Consider the following 18660-nt stretch of genomic DNA (forward strand, 5'->3'; position numbering starts at 1 on the left):
CTGGAGGGTGATTCACCCAGCAGACCGGGACTATTCTTACTTCTCCCCCGCCCACCACACACATAGCCGTATTGACCTGATCCTTACTAGCCACCATGCCCTAATGTGGGACCCGATTGCCTCCATTGGGTCAGCAATATGGTCGGACCACGCCCCTGTCCTCCTCACATTATCTGTCCCAGGGGCCCCGGAGAGGTCTGGGTCCTGGAGACTGAACGATAATCTCCTGAAGGACTCTGTGTGTTGTGATGACCTGCGCAGCACCATACACAATTTCCTCAAAGACCATGCTGCGGACTCCACACCCTGACCAATCCAGTGGGAGGCCCTAAAGTGCGTCCTGAGAGGGGTCCTTATAAAACACGGGGCGCGCCTTAAACGCGAGAGGGCCGCCAAGGTTGTCTCCTTGCTGGCCAAGATCGAGTCCCTAGAGACGACATTCCGCCGTTCGAACACAGTAGCCACTCAAAACGAGCTGTTAAATGCCAGAGAAGAGTTGAGGCACATCCTCGACCAGAAATGTCTGCGATTTCGTGACTGTTTGAAATGGTACTCGTACGAACATGCCAACAAATGTGGACGCTCCCTGGCGCGATATCTTCGCGGCAGGTCGAATCACACATACATCCCCCACATCTTAGACGGTACAGGCCACAAGAAACACGACCCCAAAGAGATTACAGAGGCATTCCGGGATTACTATCACGGGCTCTACAATATAAGAGGTCACTTGGCGGATATGGCCCATAACAACCGGGAAAATAAGATCGACGAATACATCGCCGAGACGGCCCTACCAAGCATATTAGAAGAGGACAGGGAAGCTTTAGAGACAGACTTTACCGCGGAGGAGATTAGTGAAGCCATAAAGACCTCGCCATCGGGGAAGGCCCCTGGACCGGATGGGTTTACCTCCCTTTTTTTAAGCAGTTTCGGGAAATCTTAACTCCTATTCTGAGAGATACATTCAACCAAGTTTCTCCGTCAACCCCATTCCCTGCACAATCACTCACAGCCCATATTACCGTGCTTCCCAAACCGGGCAAAGATCCGGGGCTATGCCCCAGTTACCGCCCTATCTCGCTCATTAATCTAGATATTAAGTTGTTTTCCAAAATTCTGGCGAATAGGCTGACTCCAATCGTGCCGGCCCATATACATAACGATCAAGTGGGTTTCATAAAAGGTCGGGAGGCAAGAGACAACACCAATAAGACTCTCCTGCTGATTAGTCAGGCCAAACAGCCGTTTTGCTTCCTCTCGGTGGACGCGGAGAAGGCCTTCGACCGCGTTAGTTGGGACTTCTTACGTTCCTCACTGACGGGGTTGGGGTTGGGGCCTAAGTTCCTGAACAGGGTGTTCGCATTGTACCGGAACCCGTCGGGAAAGATTCGTGTGAATGGCCTCCTGTCCGATCCCGTGCCTATTAGGAACGGAACGAGACAGGGATGCCCGCTGTCCCCCCTCCTCTACGCCATCGTTATGGAGCACTTGGCTGTGGCACTGCGAGACAACCCCAACATACGCGGCTTGCAGGTTGGGACCCAGACTTGTAAGGCGGCTCTGTACGCAGATGACCTCTTATTGTTTGTCTCTCAGCCACGCGTCTCGTTCCCGGCGATCCTTCAGGAGTTTTCTAAATTTGGGCGTTTAAGTAATTTTAAAGTAAATTTCCACAAATCTGAAGCCATGAATGTATCCCTCCCGGCTACTGAGGTAGCCCATCTAGCTGACCAATTCGAATTCAAATGGCGAGCAACCTCCATCAAGTATTTAGGGGCACATATTGCGGCAGATATCTCCTCCTTATACCACCTTAACTATGTTCCCTTATTGGAGAAAGTGACACGTGAGCTGGATGGCTATGCTGCCAAGCAATTGAGTTGGTTCGGACGAGTTAACGTCTTGAAGATGGACGTGGCCCCCAAATTTTTATACCTCTTCCAGGCTCTGCCAATTAAACTCCCGGCACAGTTTTTCAAACTGGTTCAACGGGTGTTTCGCAGATTTGTGTGGGGGGGCCGGAATAGTCGTATCAGCTATCGGACCATGTCTCGCCCAAAGGCGAGGGGGGGAGTGGGCTTACCCGACCTTAAAATTTATTACTCAGCCGCAGTTCTTACTAGATTACTGGACTGGCATTATCACGCCGGTGCGAAACAATGGGTGGACCTAGAAAAAGCGATGGTATGGCCACACATACACCTGCTGCCATGGATCTCCTCAGAGGACAGGCCCGTGGCTCTTCCTCATACACCCCTGACCATGAACTGCCTTGACGTATGGGATAGACTGACGGCAAGAGGAGATGTTGTGATCCGTAGAGGAGCAATGACCCCCCTGTTCCACAATCCCGCATTCCCCCCAGGGCAGGACAAATAGAGCTTCCTTTGCTGGAGAGAGGAAGAGGACACACGGTGCTGTCAGATAATGGGACCAGCGGGCCTCCCATCATTTAATGATCTACAGGCGTCCCGACCTGACACAAAATTACAATGGTTGGAATACCTCCAGTTGTCCTCCTTCTGGAGGACTCGGATGGGGTCGTGTCGCCTCCGGGATCCCATGGAACCCATTGAAAAATTGTTTCTACAAACTACCCCCCCCACCCGTGCTCTCTCAAGGATCCACGGCATTATACTAGGGAAGCTCACCCAGGGTCTTCCCCAATACACCAAGGGGTGGGAGAGGGACCTGTCACTGGAGCTGCAGGACTCTGATTGGGAGAGAGCATTCACGTTCGCTCACAAACTACCCCTGGCCTGTGTGGCGCAAGAGAAAAACTTCAAGCTACTCTCCAGGTGGTATAGATGCCCAGATCTGCTCCACCGCATATTCCCATCAGTGCCAGACACTTGCTGGAGATGCGGGTTCGCGCGTGGAACCATGCTGCACATCTGGTGGGAGTGCCCGCCCATTCAGTCCTTTTGGAGGACCGTTTTTGAACTGTTTGAGGGGATGTCCCACAGCACGGTGGAGGTCACCCCACAACTGGCGCTGCTCTCTGTTATTCCTGGTCCCTTTGCTACGATCAAGAAGGGTCTCCTACGTCATTTCCTCACTGCAGCCAGGGCCGTTATTCCACGCCACTGGCGAAGCGGCATCACCCCCTCGATTCTGGAATTTATACAAGAGCTGAATCAGCTAATGTACATGGAGGAATTGAGAGATGAGGGCTCTGGTGTCGAGAGCCCAGGCAGGCGGGCCTGGTCAATATGGAACGAATTTCGCGACTCAGCGGAGTTTCAGAATATCACAGGGTGGTGAGGAGACAAGCCTCCCCAGGGCTCCCACGAAGTCAGGCCGCAAACACGGTTCCTGGGTTGACAGCTGATTGGAGTAGAGTGGTCATACATTTATCCTGCATGCCACGTAAGGGCCACCCCCCTGCTTGTTTGGTTACCTACCCTTGGTAACTCCCCCCACCCCCCTTTTATTTTTATCATTATTTATTAATGTTTTTTTTCTCTTTCCTCTTAACTACTCAATCTGTGGTGTTTTTGTCTTCGTTTTCCTTTTTTTTTTTTTCTTTTGTTTACAAGGGCTAAGCACATTGGCGGGTCCGGTTATGGAAAGACCCACGTCAAATGTATAACTACTGATGGGGCGCCAGCTAGGCACAGAGTATATGTGAGTTTCAATAGACTTTGGTATGATCGAACAGTTTTATAGCTCTTAGTTTAATGAAGCAGTCCTGCGAGACTAGCTACTTGTTATGTCTGTATTGTTTATTTTTATGTAAAGAATTTCTACAAAAGTCATAATAAAAACATATTAAACATAAAAGAGGTATAAGGGCGAAGGACGAGAACATTATTCTTCCACTATATAAGGCACTTGTCAGGCCTCACATGGGATACTGTGTACAGTTTCCGGTGCTCAGGAAAGATGTTGCAGTGCTGGAGGGGGTTCAAAGAAGGGCAACTAAATTAATAAATGGAATGAGAGGACTGGAATACCCAGTGAGGCTATCAATATTCAGAATATTTACCATGGAAAAAAGACGGCTAAGGGGCGATCAAATAACTATGTATAAATACATCAGGGGACAATACAAGGATCTCTCCCATGATCGGTTTATACCCAGGACTGTGACGGTAACAAGAGGGCATCCGCTAAGTCAAGAAGAAAGAAAGTTTCATCACCAACATAGAAGGGGGTTCTTTACTGTAAGAGCAGTCAGACTGTGGATCTCTCTGCCTGAGGATGTGGTGATGGCAAAATCTATTGAGAAGTTTAAGAGGGGACTAGACGTCTTTCTCGAGCGGAAGGATATTACACGATATAGACATTAGGTGACCACCGGGGTTGTAGTTCCCGGTCTTACATTCAGGTAGAAACTATCAAAGGTGGACCCAGGGTTTATTCTGATTGCCAATATGGAGCCAGGAAGGAATTTTCCCCCAAATGGGCTAATTGGCATTTGCCTCTTGGGGTTTTTGCCTTCCTCTGGATCAATTAGGGAGTTGAAACAGGCTGAACTAGATGGATATTGTCTTCATTCAGCCTAACATACTATGTTACTATGGGATCTGCAATTCCTAACCAGTCGTGTGAGAATAGCTTAAGGCAGTTTGCTACCTTTTTATAATGTGACCAGGGACTGCCCAACGAGGCCACTGGTCACCGCTCCAGGCTCTCGGTGACTTTTGGTAGCCAGGAGCAAGAAGATTTAAAATTTCCTGGGCTCCTCAGCTCCTGCGCATGTGTCCGTTATTTTGCCAGCAGGCGCATGCGCAGAAGCCGAAAAGGTCCATGGAGGTTGATCGCATTGGGGTTCAAATGCGGAGGCCTCTGGGAAGAGGTTTCATCTCCTCTCACCGATCGCATCAGTGAGGGAAGCTGAGACTTCAACTTTTTAAAAACTTTTACGTGATCGCCATTATCCATTGGATAACCACGATCATGTTACCAGTAGCCACATACCATGGGCCCCTGTGACATCTCCAGGCTCTCGGCTACCTTTGGTAGCCAGGAGTATGGAGATTTTAAATCACCTGGCCAATCCTAGACTTTTGCGCATGCATCCACCATTATGCTGAAGGGTGCATGCGCCAAAGCCGGGGTAAGGTTTGTGGATAAAGATCCCATTAGAGGACAAATCTGAGGAACTTAGTTGTGTAATTTCATTTCCCCCCATGGATTTGAGGGAAGATAATATTTAAATTTTTTTTTCACTTTTCCGTGATCGCCGTTATCCATTGGATAACGTAGATAACAGGCCCGGCTACCTTCTGGAGCTGGGAGCCAGGAGACTTCAAATTTGCCGGGTCTCCTGGCCTTCTGTGCATGCATCTCATGTAATGATGCCTGGTTTGCATGCGCAGAAGGTCGGCGTTAGGTCCTGGAGGACCAGATCACTGTGGGACAGCACGGAGGACCGGGGTGAGTAATCTCAGCTGCCTCCATGGATCTAATCCATGAGGGCAGCTGAATCTTTAACTTTCAAAAACTTTTTTGCACTTTAATCCGATCAGCGCTATTCATCATATAGCGCCGGTCGCATTCCTGGGGAAGGACTCCCCACAGCCCGGGATGACAGCTCCATGTTGTCAGCTACCTCTGGGCACTGCCAGCATGGAGTTGTCACATTCAAATACCATGTGGCTTAAATCCCTGAGGATGCACTTAGGCAGGATGTAAAAACACGATGAGCTGGTCACTAAGGGGTTAACAAGAATGAATTGAAATATGGGGCGCTTGGCTAGATACCAACTTTACTTTATCCCAAGACTAGGTCCTTAGACTCAAGACCTCTTCTCTCTCCCCCCCCCCTCCCTATCCTCCTCCCCCCCTCCTATCTACATTCCTGTCTTCCCCCCTCCTAATAAACAACAAACACGGAGCCCCACAACACAATAATTTAAATAATCGGCATAGACAGTTCATGTTTAACTGTTAGAAGTTTATTGTCATGTACATGGATAAATCATAAAAGAAAATGTTATTATCACCAAGCAAGATAAAGCACAGCATGTTATATATGTAATATTGAACTTGCAACTGATGAAAAATTTCTATTATGAACTGTGCGAATTTTCCTTTAATAAAAAAAACAAAGTTAAAAAAATGAATTGAATGCCATAAAGTTCCCACATTCTAAACATGGATTAGTGAAAAAAGAACAAAACGTAATGGGTGTAGGCGCAGCTGACCGAAATATACACACTATGCACATACCAATAGCCAACACGAGGTGTATCCCCAGCTATAACTGAGGGGGGGGCGTTGCCATGAAATGCGTCTTTTTATGCTGGCTTAAAATCAAGCGGAGAAGCTGAGCTTACTTTCTGCATTGAACTGAACTTTATATTTTGGTCAGCTGCGCCTACACACAGCGCATTTTCCCCCTTCATTTATCCATCAGAATAGTCTCACCTGCCAGTATGACTTTCATTGGGTTGGTTGCACCCAAACAACTAGGTCTTTTCCACGACCCACCATCTTAACGAGAGAGAAGAATCATATATTCTGCATGTTCCCCTGCTTATATTTATCCAAATCACTCACTCATTCAGGTAGCGCCACCCTGATTTTTTCACCTTTCTACTTACATTCTGAACATGAAAATGGCTTTGTCCCATGTGGATTCTCTGATGTCTAACCAGATCTGATTTCAAGGTAAAATATTTCCCACATTCAGGACCTGAACCTGGCTCTGACCCTGCATGAGCCCTCTAATGTCTAACTAAATAGATAAAATATTTCCAAGATTCTGAACATAAATATATGACTTCTCTTGTGTGTGAATTCTCTGATGTAGAACAAGATTTGATTGCCAGGTAAACCATTTCCCACATTAACGACATAAAAATGTTTACAAGTGAGTTCTCTGATGTTTTACAAGATTTTCTTTCCGGGAAAAACATTTCCCACATTCTGAACATGAAAATAGCTTCTCCCCAGTGTGAGTTCTCTGATGTGTAACAAGATCTGATTTCCAGGTAAAACATTTTCCACATTCTGAGCATGAAAATGTTTTCTTCCCTGTGTGAGTCCTCTGATGTGTAAGAAGGTATGATTTCTGGCTAAAATATTATGAAAATGGATACTCTCCTGTGTGAGTTCTCTGATGTGTAATAAGATTTGATTTCAAAGCAAAAAAGTTTCCACATTCTGAACACAAAAATGTTTTCTTCCCTGTGTGAGTCCTCTGATGTGCAAGAAGGCTCGATTTCTGGCTAAAACATTTCCCACATTCTGAACATGAAAATGGCTTCTCTCCTGTGTGACTTCTCTGATGTCTAACAAGACGTGATTTCACAGCAAAAAATTTTCCACATTCTGAGCATGAAAATCGTTTTCCCCCTGTGTGACTTCTCTGATGTCTAACAAGACATGATTTCATAGCAAAACATTTCCCACACTCAGAACATGAAAATAGTTTGTCTCTTCTGTGACTTCTCTGATGTGCAAGAAGGTTCGATTTCTGGCTAAAACATTTCCCACATTCTGAACATGGAAATGGCTTCTCTCCTGTGTGACTTCTCTGATGTCTAACAAGATCTGATTTCACAGCAAAACATTTCCCACATTCTGAACATGAAAATGGCTTCTCCCCAGTGTGAGTTCTCTGATGTATAACAAGATCTGATTTCCAGGTAAAACTTTTTTCACACTCAGAACATGAAAATAGCTTGTCTCTTGTGTGAGTTCTCTGATGTTTAACAAGATTTGATTGCCAGGTAAAACATTTCCCACATTCTGAGCATGAAAATGTTTTCTTCCCTGTGTGACTCCTCTGATGTTTAAGAAGGTATGATTTCTGGCTAACATATTTCCCACACTCAGAACATGAAAATGGCTTCTCTCCAGTGTGACTTCTCTGATGTGTAACAAGACATGATTTCACAGCAAAACATTTCCCACATTCTGAACATGAAAATGGCTTCTCTCCTGTGTGACTTCTCTGATGTGTAACAAGACATGATTTCACAGCAAAACATTTCCCACATTCTGAACATGAAAATGGCTTCTCCCCTGTGTGACTTCTCTGATGTCTAACAAGACATGATTTCATAGCAAAACATTTCCCACATTCTGAACACAAAAATGTTTTCTTCCCTGTGTGAGTCCTCTGATGTGCAAGAAGGTTCGATTTCCGGCTAAAACATTTCCCACATTCTGAACATGGAAATGGCTTCTCTCCTGTGTGAATTCTCTGATGTGTAACAAGACGTGATTTCACAGCAAAACATTTCCCACATTCTGAACATGAAAATGGCTTCTCCCCAGTGTGAGTTCTCTGATGTATAACAAGTTCTGATTTCCAGGGAAAACATTTTCCACACTCAGAACATGAAAATAGCTTGTCTCTTGTGTGAGTTATCTGATGTTTAACTAGACCTGATTGCCAGGTAAAACATTTCCCACATTCTGAGCATGAAAATGGTTTCTCTCCTGTGTGAGTCCTCTGATGTGTAAGAAGGTAGTATTTCTGGCTAAAACATTTCCCACATTCTGAGCATGAAAATGGTTTCTCTCCTGTGTGACTTCTCTGATGTGTAACAAGACGTGATTTCACAGGAAAACATTTCCCACATTCTGAGCATGAAAATGGCTTCGCCCCTGTGTGGCTTCCCTCATGTGGAACAAGATGTAATTTATTTATAAAACATCTTCTACTTTCTGAATGTAAGAATGCCTTCTCCTCTGTGGGAGCTTTTTGATATTCAACATCCCTGCTGTGACTTTTATCTGGCTCAGTAGTCTGTGATGCATCAGAAAGCAGGACCTGTGTAGCAGGATCAGATGATAGATGTTTGCTGTGAAGGGCTGAGGGTTTATCTGGGATAATAGTGGGCTCTTCTAATGTATCTTGTGCAATATTGCAGTCTTCTGTGTTAAGATCTGAAGACATCTGATATTCTCCTGAGCTCCTGGTAGCGGCATCTGCCAACAATAAAATGTATTTTTGTTATTTTTGAATAAAACAAAATATATATTTGATCTTTTATAATATTTACAAAGAAAACTTCTATAGAAAATGTGAAGGCTTGAAGCAAATTTCAATAATTAACCCTTTCCCCCTCTGTAACTTACATGTAGATCACAGTAAATAAAATTAGGTAGCACCATCTATTGGTGCAAAAAATCCAAATGCGTTTATTTTCCCATAACCAATGTAGACAGTACAGTGATGTTTCGACCAGCAGTTTGGTCTTTATCAAGCTCAAGACCAAACTGCTGGTCGAAAGTCGCTGTACTGGCTACACTTCCTCCAAGTATCTACATTGTATGCAGACTTGAGGCCTATGAACGGCTTCCGTTTAACAAGACAGGGTTTTGTGAAGGCTAGGAGCATAAAACTTATATATATATTTCATCCTGTCTCCTATGAACATCTTTGATACACGCTTGTACATTCATGTGTTGTTTGCACGGCAAGATTGCATTGTTACAGGAATTAGAAATAGAGAATAGTACTTAGCAAACGTGTGTATATATATCTTACATTGTTCTTTATCTTCTGTTACACTGTTCAAAGGTCAGTGTGCAATAGTGTCCAGTAAAGACAAGGCCTTAATGATTAACTGCTATCTATGTAAGACATGTGACTGACTAAAATGTACACATATTGACAATAGACCGCTCTCCTTTAAAATACTATATAAAGAAAGATGCTTTGTAATAAAGGTAGATTGCTTTAAGACACGGTCATGTCTGTGTCCATTGCTTTCTCACGGCAGCCGCCATAATCACCTCTGATTTGGAGCCTCACAGCATATTGATGGAACATTGGATTTCCCTAACAGTTTTGCACCCTTGCTTGGCTTACAGCTGCCACCTTTGTACTTCCACACGATGATCTGTCATATATGGGAATCCCTAAACACACCCTTTTAAAGAGATCAGCAGAGATCAGCATATATAAATGCTCGTCACGGTTCATCTCCTGTAGCGATATCACATTTTCATCCACATTTAATTTGTGTTTCGGCTAAATGGATGAATACGCAGCTGAACAATCTGACAGAACACAGAGCTTAAAAATGTAACACAAAAACATTGCAGGTGATGGAAGAGCAGAAGATGTGACTGTTCTCGGCATTACTCCGTGGTTACTACTCACCTGGACGGGTGTCTGTAGGGATCTCCTCCTTCCACCGCTCATCACCCCTCACATTTACCTCTTCTTTTACCACTATGGCTGCAGCATCAATATTCTTCAGATCATTACCCTGAGGGAAAAGCTGGGAAACAAATACTGTAAAAGTCAGACAGATGTAGAGGAACGTGTTAGATGAGCGGAGAAGATGGTTAATTAGCATAATGACCAGTAATGACAGGACAGCAGTAGTTATATGAGGGAACCAGCTGCAGGTCTAACTTACATTTCCATACATAGTAGGAAGGAACAGCGAGATGAACGACTGTTGGAAACCTTTCATGTTTGGGAAACCCCAGAATTCTCCAGACGGCCTCAGAACTGCTGATGTATCGACCACTTTCATATAATGTGATCTCATCGCTATCATTTACAAGACCAAATGAAGCCCGGCCGCTGCCTTTATTACCATATTTACATGTATTGTATAGATCTTACAGAACTGCAATACTCTATGTTAATATGGGCAACAAATGTAGGTGAAGGAACAGGATTATTAGGCCCCCCAGTGGTTATCCAGGGTTACACATGGATCTCACCGGTGAAACCACCGCCCTTCGGAGCTCTTTGCCGGCACTGGGGTATCTGTTGTCTCCTGTGTGAGTGTCTTTCAGGAGGGCCGAGGATACTTTTTGCTGCAGCGACCTTCTTTCATACAGGGTGCATTGGGGGTTAAATTACCGCGAGGCCCATGGATCATATCGGCCTTGATAATTTCATGAAGGGAAGGATCTTCTTCAGGTTTTGGTTTCTCCGCACAGATAACATTATCTATTCTGTTAGGAGAAATGCGTTGCTCTAGCCCCAACAACATGTATGAGGAAGACCTCTCTCCTGCCATTCCACAGAATACATAAAACAGCGCACTCTCCAAACTAATGCCCCTTTGTTACCAACACCATTAATGCTTTACTTTTAAGTGAAATCCTCCAGCTATGATGTCATGATGATCGTGGAGAAGGCAGTAATATCTGTCATTTTCTTCCATCCAGGATTACACGTAAATGTGATTAAAAAACAAAAAGTCAGTATGACCGTAATAACGGACATACGTCATGGCATCTTGAATTTTTCAAGGGACCTCCAGGGTCATCGGGTCCAACCCCCTGCTCAGTGCAGGATTCACTAAATCATCCCAGACAGATATTTGTCCAGCCTTTGAACACTTCCATTGAAGAAGAACTCACCACCTCCCATGGTAACCTGTTTCACTCATTGATCACCCTCACTGTCAGAAAGTTTTTTTCTAATATCTAATCTGTGTTTCCTCCCTTTCAGTTTCATCCCATTGCTTCTAGTCTTTCCTTGTGCAAATGAGAATAGGGCTGATCCCTCTGCAGTGTGACAGACTTTCAGATATTTGTAGACCGCTATTAAGTCTCCTCTCAGCCTTCTCTTCTGCAAGCTAAACATTTCCGGATCCTTTAACCGTTCCTCATAGGACATGATTTGCAGACCGCTTACCATCTTGGTGACTCTTCTCTGAATTTGCTCCAGTTTGTATATGTCTTTTTAAAAGTGCGGTGCCCAGAACTGGACACAGTATTCTAGATGAGGTCTGACTAAGGAAGAGTAGAGGGGGATAATGACCTCACGAGATCTAGACTCTATGCTTCTTTTAATACATCCCAGAATTGTGTTTGCCTTTTTGGCTGCTGCATCACATTGTTGACTCATGTTCAGTCTATGATCTATTAGTATACTCCAGTCTTTTTCCCATGTGCTTGAGTATACTAATAGTTCATAGACTGAGCATGAGAAGGTTTGCTCACGTGCAGCTTGCATATACAGTGAATGTGAATGATTAAACAATCGCTGTTTACTCACAACAATGTGTAAATGAGCGGACAATGATTTTTATGCTTGCATTTAACAAATGAGAAGCAAACAAATTCTTGTGCGTCGTCCAGTTGTTGGCCGTGTTTATACTGAACGGTCATTCAAATTCGAACGATACATTGATTTTTTGAATGATAACACAGATCTGCAACTAAAAACTGTTTGATGATTTTCAACTAATTTTCATGTATTTTGGTGTGCTGAAAAAAAAAAAGGAAATAAATCCTAGACGTCAGGATTTACCACTAAATGCAAAATTCTCTTCAAATTAGCAAATTTTTGGTATTTTTTTATCTTAGGGTTTTTAACTAAATTTAAAGTCAAAATTATTATTAATTAATTCACCTCAACGCATTTAAGATATACAATGTCAAAAAAACATAACTTTCAAAGAAAATAACTTCCAGAGTGAGCTAATGGAAGCCAGCATCAACATGTTGCAAGGTGACCGCGAGGGCTCTGAAATGCACGGGCTTGATTCAATTTTTTTTCTTGGTTCTCGCCCGTGGTACTATTGTATCTTGACGCCACCGGAAGTATGGGTGGAGATAGTATACAGGGTGCTTGACAAGCGGTGATGACCCCAGGAGATGATTGGCTGCCATGAGCAAGGTCCTAGCACGCCGCAGCAATCACTCTCCCCGGAGCAGCCGTCCCCCTTCCTTCTCCCCGTGGTGAACCGCTAAGAGACACCTGCGCTGACAGTGTGGTACTGCAGCCTCTCTAGGAATCCCCCTGCTGTAAGGCTATGCCCTCCTATCTCCCCTGGCGAAGCCCTTGTACTGTGACTTACGAAGCTGCAGAGCATCTCCCCTGGCCATCTGCTCCCTCACAGCACACTCCGCAGACATGTCTGTGCCTCTCTGCCACCTCTCAGTTCTGACCCAGATGCCAGCTCTCTGCTGCTGCGGCTGCGGACAGCTCGCTCTCCCGCTCAGTGTCTGCTGGCACTGCCAGTGACGCTGACTCTCTGCTGCTGTGGCCACTGACAACTAAAAAGAGAAGGTGTAACTCCCACAATCTCTTTGTGTTAGCTCATCATTCTTAAATCATGTTTCCCCAAGTTAGCATTATGGGTCGGCGGAAGTGTATTAAACATTATGTTTTTTGTGCTTGATAAAGTCTTGTCAGACGAAACGCGTTGCACTTTGGACCTGTGCGTCCCAATAAAGAATCCTCTTTTTTGCTATTACTACTCCGTGGATTCTTTGTGCTATTACAGTCACCTGTAAGCAGCGCTGATATACTTTTTTGAACTTATGTGCACCCTATCATACCTCTCCATATAAAATTAGGATTGATGAAGCAATTCATGAACTCACTTCCAAGAGATGGCGAATGCTTCAAATATTTGGTCACCAAGTTTCCAGGCCTTTCAGAGGCAAAATTGAAGGAAGGTGTGTTCGTCAGACCAGACATTAGAAGGCTTATAGCTGATCAAGAGTGTGTCAATACCATGATGGATTCTCAGAAAGAAGGGTGGATTGCATTTAACCCCTTGAGTGGCACGCCCGGAAAATTTCCGGGGACGAGCTCCACTGCTCATAGCAACATAGCCCGGAAGATTTCCGGGCTATGTATCACTATGGGAGCTGCAGAGCACAATGCCACAAGCTGTGACCGTGTGCTCTGCCTGCACAGACCCACACAGAGCAGTGCAAAAGCTTTGAAAAACCAGCAGAAGATATTGCCGACATGTCGGCAACCTCCTGCTTTGTTTACAAGTTGCCATAGAGACCATCGGCTTGTCAGAAGCAAGCCGATGGTCTCTGTGGCAGGGAGAGCTGGTTGTTAGCTGTCAGAGGACAGCTAGGTACTAGCTCTTACAGCAGAGATCAGAGAAAACCCCCGATCTCTGCTGTGTTAACCCTTTACATGCTGCAGTCTATGTGACTGCAGCATGTAAAGGGTTGTCACTGCAGCATGTAAAGGGCTGTCACCATCAGACCCCCGGAATGTGATCAGGGGTCCTGATGGGTCCCTGTGGAAGTCCCCTAAAGGGACAAAAAAAAAAAAAAAAAAGGAAAAAAATTATTAAAAAAATAAAAAAAACACTTGTCTACCTTTACTTTGTAAAAAATCAAAAATACAATCACACATGTGGTATCCGTGTGCATCGTAATGACCCAGAGAAGGAAGTTAATACATTATTTAACTCCTTAATGACATGGCCCCTTTTTTTCTTTTTTCCCCATTTCTTTTTTTCCTCCCCCTGTTTAAAAAATCACAACTTGTCCCGCAAAAAACAAGCCCTCATATGGCCGTGTCAATGGAAAAATGAAAAAGTTATGGCTCTTGAGACGCAACTGCAAAACTAGTTGAAATTCAATGATTAGACCATTTTAAAAAACCTGCCCTGGTGGGCACGACAGGGTGGTAGGAAACCTGCCACTCAAGGGGTTAAAGAGGTCGTAGAGAAATTTCTAGGCAATAAGAAAGATCCCGACTACGAAAAGATTGTCGGACGAATGCTGAAAGCATTTCAAGCTTTAGGTTGCCTGATGAGTTTGAAAGTGCATTTCCTCCAATCCTACCTTCACTACTTTCCTGAAAATTTGGAAGCTGTGAGTGAAGAACAAGGTGAACGATTCCACCAGGACATTAAAGAGATGCAAATAAGACAGCAGCGAAAATGGAGCATACCAATGATGGCAGACTACGGTTGGATGCTTCAGAGAGACATTCCAGATGCTACTCACAAGCGTAAATGTACCAAGAGGAGCCTCACAGGCAAGAAGAAACGATTTTAGTGTGTTTTAGTGCCTCATTTTAGTTCAAAAATGATTTTCATGTAAAATTTGTAACTAAAAATTAATTTTATAAATCTATTTTCATTTATTTTGAGGTATTGCCTTATTTAATATAGATGACTGAATTGTCAGGAAATATGATGTCTTATGACAAAACGGAGGTCATTTTCGGATTCAGTATACCGAAATATATATAGATTACCTGGAATAACCAAAAGAGCGCCTAAAAAATTCTTTTTTTGCAGACCTGTGTAATCGTTCCCTGTAAATCCCCTTTAGTCCTATTTGGTATTGTTATACTTGTTTTACACGGGATGAGAACTGCACAATTCTTGTTTGCCAGACGAGCGAACGAGCTGCTAACGCCATCACCAGCACATCCGCACTCAGGCAGCTTATTTCTGGATGAGAATCAAGCAGGTCTCGTCCGCTAATCATTCATTGTTCCACATTCCTATGTCACACAGTGAACGATCAGGGGTTAAACTGCAGGATAAGCGCAGAAGCTGCCGCTGATCCTTATGGTGGCCAAAACTGAACAACAAACGAGAAGCGCATGATTCTTGTTCGCCATTCAGTCGTTTTCTGCGATTAAACTGAACTTTCGTCTCAAAGGGTTTGGGACAATTTGGCATTGAATGCAGAACCTTCAGAGCCTTCTACAGATTATAAGGAGTTTCTCCACGTACCGGATAATCCTGTGGATGGAGAGGACTGGGGCGGCTCTCTGGTGATGTCCTCTTACCGGATCTATCTGTAAGACACACATACAGTGACTGGACTCCATCTTCAAGTACTTAAGGTCATCTGTACTTCTATGTGTCTATTACCTTGTGATGTAAAGGGCTGCTGATCCTCCATCATGACCTCCTTGTACAGATCCTTGTGGCCTTCTAAATACTCCCACTCCTCTATGGAGAAATAGACGGAGACGTCCTGACACCTTATAGGAACCTGACAACACAATATACAGTCATCCTCCACAGCCCTCCTGTTACTGTATAATGCCCCCCTTTCCCCGCAGTGTTCACCTCTCCTGTCAGCAGCTCAGTCATCTTGTGGACAGGTTCTAGGATCTTCTGCCCATTGAAGTCCTCATGTATCGGGTAGTGAGTTGAAGGCCCCGTTATTGGGTTCAGGGTTCTTTCATGACCTTCAGACACAACGTTCTGCCAGCGCTCACTAGAGGTCTTCTTCACTGCTGTGTAATCCTGATGAGAGATGGACTAATAAATGGTGTTACATACATCTACAGAGTCCCTCACCTTCTCAGTCATGTCCATCTGTTAGCATATAGAAGAACCAGCTTTTGCCCTTGACCTCTTCCTCGTGAAATTCGTATCACCCTTTCTAGATGCTACAAATTGTAACTATCTTCAAAATTATTATGTTGCTAACCCGTCGCTAATTAACTTATGTTATAAACCTCTATCTTTCTTTATCATATATCTTCGGTGTTTAATATATAACCCATTCTAATAATCCCTGTATTATAATCCTATTAGTGAAGGAACTCTTTGTAAACTACATTCGTAGTATTACCTTCAGGTACAAGGACCACCACACTGCTAGCGGAACTCACTCTGGAACAGCCACATAGAACTGACTGGGTGATAAACCGTCCTCCCTCAAGTCTATTTCAGCTATGAAATTGCCTGGCTGATTCATCAATGCAGAGCCGAAACTACTAAAGTTAGAAGCCTGACATTTGGACAGTAGCTTCTTTCTTTAACGTAGAGATCCAATAAGAAAGGATCTTATTATGGTCATCCACGACAAGGGATTTAAGTTATATGGAACTTCACCAGGAGAAAACGCAAACTACTTTTGCATTTAGGTTGACTTATCAATTATAAAAAAAACGCAGCCTAAATCCGTATATTCTGAAAATCTTCCTGGGGGTTCTTTTAGACTTCCCAAAAAAAAGGGTATAATTTTTTTTTTTACCAGAACCTAAAATAAAACATATCCTCTCGATTGATAATATTAAAAAGAACTGAGTTTCTATAAGAGAGGCTATGAGGATCCTGGGGCAAATGAGAGCTTGTTTGCCCATGGTTCTATGGACTCAGTTCTGTTGTAGACCCTTGCAACAAAAAATACTCTACTGGGGATAAAAATCAAATTACCATAGATAGGAAATTTAAACTATCATCCTCAGTGAAAAAAATCCCTAATTTGGTGGTTGTCGCCTGCTAATCTTTGAAAAGTAGTCCAGTGGTCCCTGTCCCCGTGCATATCAGTAAACACCAATGCTAGTGAATTAGGCTCAGGTAGCAAAGAATCAAAGAATGGTAGAGTTGGATTGGACCTCTAGGGTCATCTGATCCAACCCCCTGCTAAATGTAAAATTCACTAAATCACCCCAGACAGATATTTGTCCAGCCTTTGTTTGAACATTTCCATTGAAGGAAAACTCACCACCTCCTGTGGTAACCTGTTCCACTCATTGATCCCCCTCACTGTCTAATATCTAATCTGTGTCTCCTCCCTTTCAGTTTCATCCCATTGCTTCTAGCCTTTCCATGTGAAGATGAGAATAGGGATGTTTCGTCTGCACTGACAGCCCTTCAGATATTTGTAGACAGCTATTAACAGTGTCTGAGATGATCAAATGCGTTCTGGCCACGCAGGGCCCTTCAGTATTTTGAGTATCCACTTAAGCATGTTATTAAAGCAAACAAATTCTATATAGTGAGTACTACAAATCTCGACCTGACACATGGTGTGAACAAAATGGGAGTGGGAGAGGGGGGGGGGGGTATGGATAGGGCCAAGGGTCAGGTAACAGGGGAAGTAAACAGCAAGATACATTCAAATAAAGCCTAAGGTAGAGCCTGTTGGGCTGTTAGTTTTTTGTTTGGCTGTAGGTTTTTGTTTAGGGGTCGTGGTTGTCCCTGTCACCCTGGTAACAAATCCAGGGAGTCCAGAGGGCCGTAAAGTCTTCTCTTGAGCCGTTTTCCCAGGCCAGTATCTCTTCAAATCTAAAGATTTGTGAAACCCTCTCTAACCATTGTGTGGTCTGCGGGCTGTCTTTTTTCTGCCAGAAAAGGGGAATAAGTAATTTAGCTGCTGTAAGGAGAGTGGTCGCTAGGTTTTTATGCGAGGGCTTAAATTGTCTTGTAGGCAACCAGATTAGAACCTCCTCTGGTCTAAATACGTATTTTGTGTGGCAAATTTTGTTGATGAGGTTGTTGACTGATTGCCAAAAAGGTTTGACTCTGGTGCATTCCCACCAGATGTGTAGAGCTGTTCCCCTCCCTTCCCCACATCTCCAGCAGATGTCTGAAGATTCTGGGTTCGTTTTAGAGGATGTGACAGGTGTTCTGTACCATCGGGTTAGGGTCTTATATGAATTCTCTTGAACACGAACACATCTGGAGAATCCATGAGAGTTTTTCAGGACTTTAGGAGTCTCCTCTCTACTCAAGTTTAAGTCTAGTTCTCTCTCCCATTCTCTAAGGAACCATGGTTTTTCAGTAGCTAATTGTAAGAGAAGGCCTCTGTAGAGCTGGGTGACCAGTCTCTTTGGGCGAGAGGGGAGTGCGATATAAGTCTCGAACCAGATGGGGTCTCTCAGGTCTCCGAGGTTACTTGACTGGAATCGCCTCAGGGAGTAGAAGAGGCCTGCCCTGCTCAAGAAATCAAGAGAGTGTTGTGGCAGAAGAGTGTCCAACTGTGTCTGGTCATTTAGTTTGGGACCTTTTAAGAATTTCGTGAATTGTGAGGTCCCCGAGAGTGTCCCATACGCTTCCCGGTCTATGTGGCTTATTTGCCAGTATAGCCGGTATCAAATTAGCCGGTGTCATTGGGGGGAGGTATTTTTTTCTCGATGCTCTGGCTCTCACGAGTCTCAGTGTTTTTATTGTGTATTTCGTGATCGGGCTTAGGTACGTGCGTTTGCCGAGAGGGGGACCTTTTATCCAGAGCAGTACTTGATTATTCCTGCCCAGCGCTTCTCTC

General features: G+C 44.1%; 1 protein-coding gene across 2 annotated transcripts in view; it reads right to left on the bottom strand.

Annotated features, from left to right (window-relative positions):
* Positions 1 to 6896: 6896 nt before the first annotated feature.
* The window catches only part of LOC136620474 (zinc finger protein 665-like), a 55633-nt gene continuing 43869 nt past the window's right edge, over positions 6897 to 18660 (bottom strand). The window contains exons 6-10 of one of the 2 annotated variants that reach the window (XM_066595264.1): positions 15729 to 15908; positions 15528 to 15651; positions 15387 to 15451; positions 10073 to 10193; positions 6897 to 8892 (exon numbers count right to left, since the gene is read on the bottom strand). In XM_066595264.1, coding sequence (XP_066451361.1) covers positions 7037 to 8892; positions 10073 to 10193; positions 15387 to 15451; positions 15528 to 15651; positions 15729 to 15908 — 2346 coding nt within the window. In that variant the 3' untranslated portion in view covers positions 6897 to 7036. Of the gene's footprint in view, positions 8893 to 10072; positions 10194 to 15386; positions 15452 to 15527; positions 15652 to 15728; positions 15924 to 18660 lie in introns of both variants that reach the window. The other variant, XM_066595265.1, reaches the window with a different exon arrangement.

This window comes from Eleutherodactylus coqui, chromosome 3 (genome assembly GCF_035609145.1).
Source record: "Eleutherodactylus coqui strain aEleCoq1 chromosome 3, aEleCoq1.hap1, whole genome shotgun sequence".
Taxonomy (NCBI): Eukaryota; Metazoa; Chordata; class Amphibia; order Anura; family Eleutherodactylidae; genus Eleutherodactylus; species Eleutherodactylus coqui.